The 5,835-nt window shown below is 39.1% G+C and overlaps 1 protein-coding gene across 1 annotated transcript in view; it reads left to right on the top strand.

Moving 5' to 3' along the window:
* LOC119425923 (CUB and sushi domain-containing protein 1) overlaps nt 1–5,835 on the top strand; it is a 432,525-nt gene that overhangs the window by 349,871 nt on the left and 76,819 nt on the right. The window contains exons 36-37 of the mRNA XM_037693482.1: nt 301–405; nt 3,377–3,426. Coding sequence (XP_037549410.1) covers nt 301–405; nt 3,377–3,426 — 155 coding nt within the window. The remainder of the gene's footprint in view (nt 1–300; nt 406–3,376; nt 3,427–5,835) is intronic.

Here is a 5,835-nt window from a genome sequence, read left to right as displayed (position 1 = left end):
TGCAGTATATACTAAGATAAACTACGACTTACTACTTGTACTACTATTCCTACTTCACAGTTTTTCACTTATCGCGGGTCTTCAGGGTATTGATCCACCACGATAAACAATGGATTTGTGTATTTTTTATAGGAACTGTGGTGCTTTTGTATTGTAATTTCTTTGTATATAATGTATTCTTTGGCATTGCAAAGTGTACATGTCAAAATATGTTAATAGAACATTTGCTTTACTAGTTTGAAAATGGACGTCAGAAACTGCTTAACAAGGTCTACAACATTTTGTTTGTATATTTTTCAGGAACAACAGCGCCTGCTCTCCTCAACTCAACATCCAACCAGCTCCTTCTGCACTTTCAGAGTGACATCAGTGTTGTGGCAGCAGGTTTTCACCTGGAATACAAAAGTAAGAAAAGAAAACAACTGTCAGCACGAAGGATTGGAGTGCTGGAATGTTACAAACGTATGCTTCAGAGAAACTTGCTGATGTAAAACAACAAAAGATTAAATACTCTGTCCCTTCAAACCAGAAATGCACACAAATGCGCACCATCGCTGCCTAAACTTTAACATCAAATAACAAGAATCAGTGACCTGAACTGGTACTGCCCAAGAGCGCACACACATACAGAGCACTACATTCAAACACACACACAACATTTACCTGGAGGGACTTGTATAAAATGATGCAGACCCAGACACAAACAAAGTGTTTCAGATTGTGTTATAGATGCACATGCATCCATTGAAAAAGAAGGCACACAAATACACAAGCATGCAGGTAAAGAAAGGTATGGACATGGTTCCTAACATCATGCATGCACACACCTGTCAGGGCATAGCTGTGCTTTTCAGTACTTTGTACTTGTTTTAGCTTAGGATCATTTCTAGATCAATGAACATGTCCCCTTCTGTGAAATATGCAAGACTTTTGGTGTGTATGAACGAGCATTTCTTTCTGTGTAAATTTAAAGGTGGGTGCACACAATTGGGGCTTGATTGTCAGTATTTTTGTCAGCGCTGTGTGTGCTGACATATCATCACTAGCAATGTAACCAGGAAGACAGTTTATATTTTTGTCCATATTTCTGCTTCAGTGCACTTTTGAATGCAGTTATTTTAAGTTTTTTTTATGTGGCAGAACCCCACTTGGACTTCCGTTTTTTCTGAGCTGTGTTGTGCAGCATTTTATGGATCCAAGAGGCTGTGTCCTACATGTGGTTCATGGAAACATTGATGTACATTAAGCACAATAATTGCTGTAGTTATTCTATAATACGGGGGGAAAAAAAGAAATGTGCTGAAAAAATACAAATGGCTGGAATTTATCAGGTTTGTGCTAATAGTAAACACAACAACTGAGATAGGGCTGTGACATCTTTCTAGTTGTTTTCCACCAAACCTACTCAGTCCTAGTTTGGAGCCAGTACCCACCTGATCCAGCACCAGGGCTGCAGTAGTTTGGTGGGCAGTAATGTGGTCTTGTAATTCTGAGACTGTAGGTTGAACCCAAGTTGTGTCAGAGAAGGCATAAATGGCTAGTGTAAAATAATTGTTTATTTTTCATGCAAGTTTGTTTTCTGTGCTGACACCTGCAAAACCGAGCAGCTAAAAGGAACTCAAAAACAACAACCTGATGCTGCACTACCGTACTTTTTGCTGTATAAGTCGCACCATTTTGCATGAATTAGCATGCCCTGCGACTTGTACAGCGAACACAATTTATTTACGTTTTTTTCCCCATATTTATAAACCAATTTTTGGCTGAGAACTGACAATTTCATTTATTCTGACCTGGAAAATATTGAACACTACCATTTTCATCTGCTAGAGGGCGCTCTAGTATTATCAGAATCAGAATAAGCTTTATTGTCATTGTACCAAGATACAACGAGAATATGTATGTACAGTCGTCTGAAAGATGGACGTAGTGCACAAAGCTGCTGCTAATTAGTGCAGCCTTCTTATTCAGAATAATATTTTTGCTTAGATGAGAAAAGGGAAGAAAACATGAAGAGAGAAGGTATAAAAAGATCTCACACCATGTCCTAGACAGGGCATGGTTTGTGGCATCAAAAATCCTACCACAGCAAAGCAACATAAATAGACATGATACATATACATGAAACATGTATGATACATATAGGCCAGTGAAGACATTGAATTTTAAGGGAAGGTCGTGGTATAGTCCAGAGCCCCGCCTCAGCCATTGTCCAGATAAGAAGTGTTAGTTATCATCAGCTCGGTTGAGGTTCTGTCACATGTCCATGGCCTTGAGGAAGGGAGGGGTGAGGAAACAGATAAAGTATCTTTGTTTTTCCTAAACATGCCAGGAGGAGTTGAGATAAGTCCGCCATCAAGGTCACAGTTTGGGTCAGACAGAACTCGTAAATTGCCATTTCCGCCTATTAAAGTCACGTTGGTATATTTCTCTGATGGTGACTCCAAACAGCCAAATTGATTTCTTACGCCGAAAGTCGAGCTCACATCTTCTCCAAGATTATTCCCAACCATTCATGGGTGCTGCCAGAAAGATCACAGTCCCGATAACAGCCTGCTCCAGCTCTGACGCAGCTCCACATAATTCAGTCTTAGTGCTGCCAAGCTTCGACACATCCACACAAATTTGTAGACAATCCAGATTTCACCAACCCAAACAGCAAAATCTAGTTGGCATCATGGATCCAATTTGTTTCCGTAGGTAAGAGGGTCCTCTTTACCCTGACTTCCTGTCAGGAGAAGTTGATCAATTTTGTTGAGACACCAGCTGATCAAATCCTTCGAATTAGGAAGGTATGCAGGAAAAAAAAATAAACTCTTTGAGGGGTTCACAACACGAAAGAGAGCAAATCAGGGAAGTGGGGGGACGAAGCAGAAGAGGGCACGTCTGTCCACTGGAGCACAGAGAGAGAGAGAGAAAAAAAAAGGCAAACCAAGTGTCTCATTAATAGAGAAAAGTGGCTATTAATGAGACACTTGACTTCCCATACAAAGCCACCTTCGTCTCGCTCCGGAACTCCTGGAACAAACATCAAATCAGCTGCATTTTGCCACACCACCCAAGCTAAATGCAACTGATTTGACCATTAACGTGCATTTATTAAGGACAATTTCAACTGAGAGACACCTTTGCTATAATTTCAAGCAAACAAATAATTGTTTTTAAGTGTTAATCTTGTTAAATTCTTGTTAAAGTCCTCCTGTTCATGCTCCCGCGGCTGCCATTTGGCAGACAATCGATGTTTGGCACAACACAGGCCCACGTTTCCAGGTGGTCAGCGGTGACGCATAAAAAACGCGACGCGTCAGTGGTAATGCATAATTGATGCAACTAATATGGTGATGCGACTTATTTATGTATTATTCCACTTTTTTAGACATTTGGACTGATATGACTTATAAGGTGGTGCGACATGTTCGGCAGAAAGTACAATCATTTTTTAAGAAAATGAAGACCAATGTGACAAATGTTTATATGTTGTGCACTCAAATACCTGTCAGCACATTTAGTCAAAGAAAGAAGAAAAAAAAAAAATTGAACACTGGTGTGAATTCTAAGCAACAGTGGAAGAACCTGAGTGACTGGAGTGAGATTTTCTGAGGCTGGTGCCAATGCCAATGTTTAGAAATCTGGGCTAACCTGTATAAATAAAGGTTGAATTGAATTAATTTGTGCCATTCAGTAATCAATAATTCCAGTCAGCATTGCAGAGACTCGTTCATGATGGCTGAACTGTGTAAGTTGTCGAAAAGTGCAAACTATTAACAGGTTCACTCCAATTCATCCCTACATGATTAATTCAGTTATCGCTGTGCTCTATTCCTATAAATTTGCCACAAAGGTGATGGTAGGGTAATAAACAGGCCTGACTCTAATAAAATCCACAAAATCAGTAAAGTGCAATTTTCTTTAGTTGATGGTAGTCATTTAACTATGAATTAGGATTGGATTTAATTCAATACAGTCAATATATCAAATACTGAAAAATATCAGATTAGTTTAATCAAAAAGTTATCCATCTTGGAAGATTAATAAACTAAACTTAATGTATATTTTGTTTCAAACTCCTGTTTGGAGTGGGAATAGTGTAGTGGGCTTTAAAGATAAAGATAACTCCCTTTTCACACAAAGAGACATCAAGCTGAACCACACTCAGAAAGGGCAGCCATCTGTTTTAACCAGCTGGGGGTTTAGAAGTCAGAAAAAAAGGTCAGAAATGCCTGATGTGGGAAAAAAAGGGCATATATAGCAGTACCAGCTTATGCCCAAATGCAGAGTAAAAATAGTAAAAAAAAAAAAAAGTAATAAGATGAAGTGATCAATATCTCATTGGTCATTCCCCTTCAGATTATAGCAGCATAACTGTCAGGATAGCTCAAGATCACCTAAGCTAGTCTTGACTAAAGACTCTATGAGAAGAAAATGTTAAGAGCCTATTCTTGAAGTTAAAAAGGTCTATCAGCTGATAGGTAAAATGTGTTTCACAACAAAGTGCCCTCATAATGTAGCTGGATTTTGTTTTTTTAATCAGGTATCAACACTTTTTACAAATTAAAAAAAGTGCATTCTGAGAGCAAGAATATGCAGAAACTATAGAATCATCCGAACGCCATGAAACTTTCTAATGATGAGCTTTAAAACGTAAAATAATCTGTTTGTGATCTTTCAGCAAACCAACCAAGATGGGATAATTTTTTTTACATATATTATGTTATTCTTAGAACACTTGCTATGACTTTTCAGGCCATAATTTATTTTTTGCTGGACATCTTAAAAATAAAAAAAGGGGTCAAACACGGATTTATAAGTAATAATGTGTCTGAAGTTTTTAGTAAGTCTTTTCAAGAAGGGCGTCTGGCGTAAAAACAATAGCCAAGTCTTTGTGGGAGTTAGTTCGCTGTGGCGCCCCGAATAAGGGAGCAGCCGAAAGAAAATAATATATATATATGTGTATATATATACAGGTCCTTCTCAAAAAAATAGCATATTGTGATAAAGGTCATTCTTTTCCATAATGTAATGATAAAAATGAAACTTTCATATATTTCAGATTCATTGCACACCAACTGAAATATTTCAGGTCTTTAATTGTTTTAATACTGATGATTATGGCATACAGCTCATGAAAACCCAAAATGCCTGTCCCAAAAAATTAGCATATCATGAAAAGGTTCTCTAAACAAGCTATTAACCTAACCATCTGAATCATCGACATAACTCTAAACACCTGCAAAAGATTCCTGAGGCTTTTAAAAACTCCCGGCCTTGTTCATTACTCAAAACCGCAATCATGGGTAAAACTGCCGACCTGACTGCTGTCCAGAAGGCCATCATTGACACCCTCAAGCAAGAGGGTAAGACACAGAAAGAAATTGCTGAACGAATAGGCTGTTCCCAGAGTGCTGTATCAAGGCACCTCAGTGGGAAGTCTGTGGGAAGGGAAAAGTGTGGCAGAAAACGCTGCACAACGAGAAGAGGTGACCGGACCCAGAAACAGCAACAGAAGCGCCTGACCTGGTCTACAGAGAAGCAGCACTGGACTGTTGCTCAGTGGTCCAAAGTACTTCTTTCGGATGAAAGCAAATTTTGCATGTCATTCGGAAATCAAGGTGCCAGAGTCTGGAGGAAGACTGGGGAGAAAGAAATGCCAAAATGCCATAAGTCCAGTGTGAAGCACCCACAGTCACTGATGGTCTGGGGTGCCATGTCAGCTGCTGGTGTTGGTCCACTGTGTTTTATCAAGGGCAGGGTCAATGCAGCTAGCTATCAGGAGATTTTGGAGCACTTCATGCTTCCATCTGCTGAAAAGCTTTATGGAGATGAAGATTTCATTTT

This window comes from Nematolebias whitei, chromosome 2 (genome assembly GCF_014905685.2).
Source record: "Nematolebias whitei isolate Nwh7 chromosome 2, NemWhi1, whole genome shotgun sequence".
NCBI classification, from domain to species: Eukaryota; Metazoa; Chordata; class Actinopteri; order Cyprinodontiformes; family Rivulidae; genus Nematolebias; species Nematolebias whitei.
Note: the sequence above shows the minus strand (reverse complement) of the source record. Positions and strands in the feature narration are given on the sequence as shown.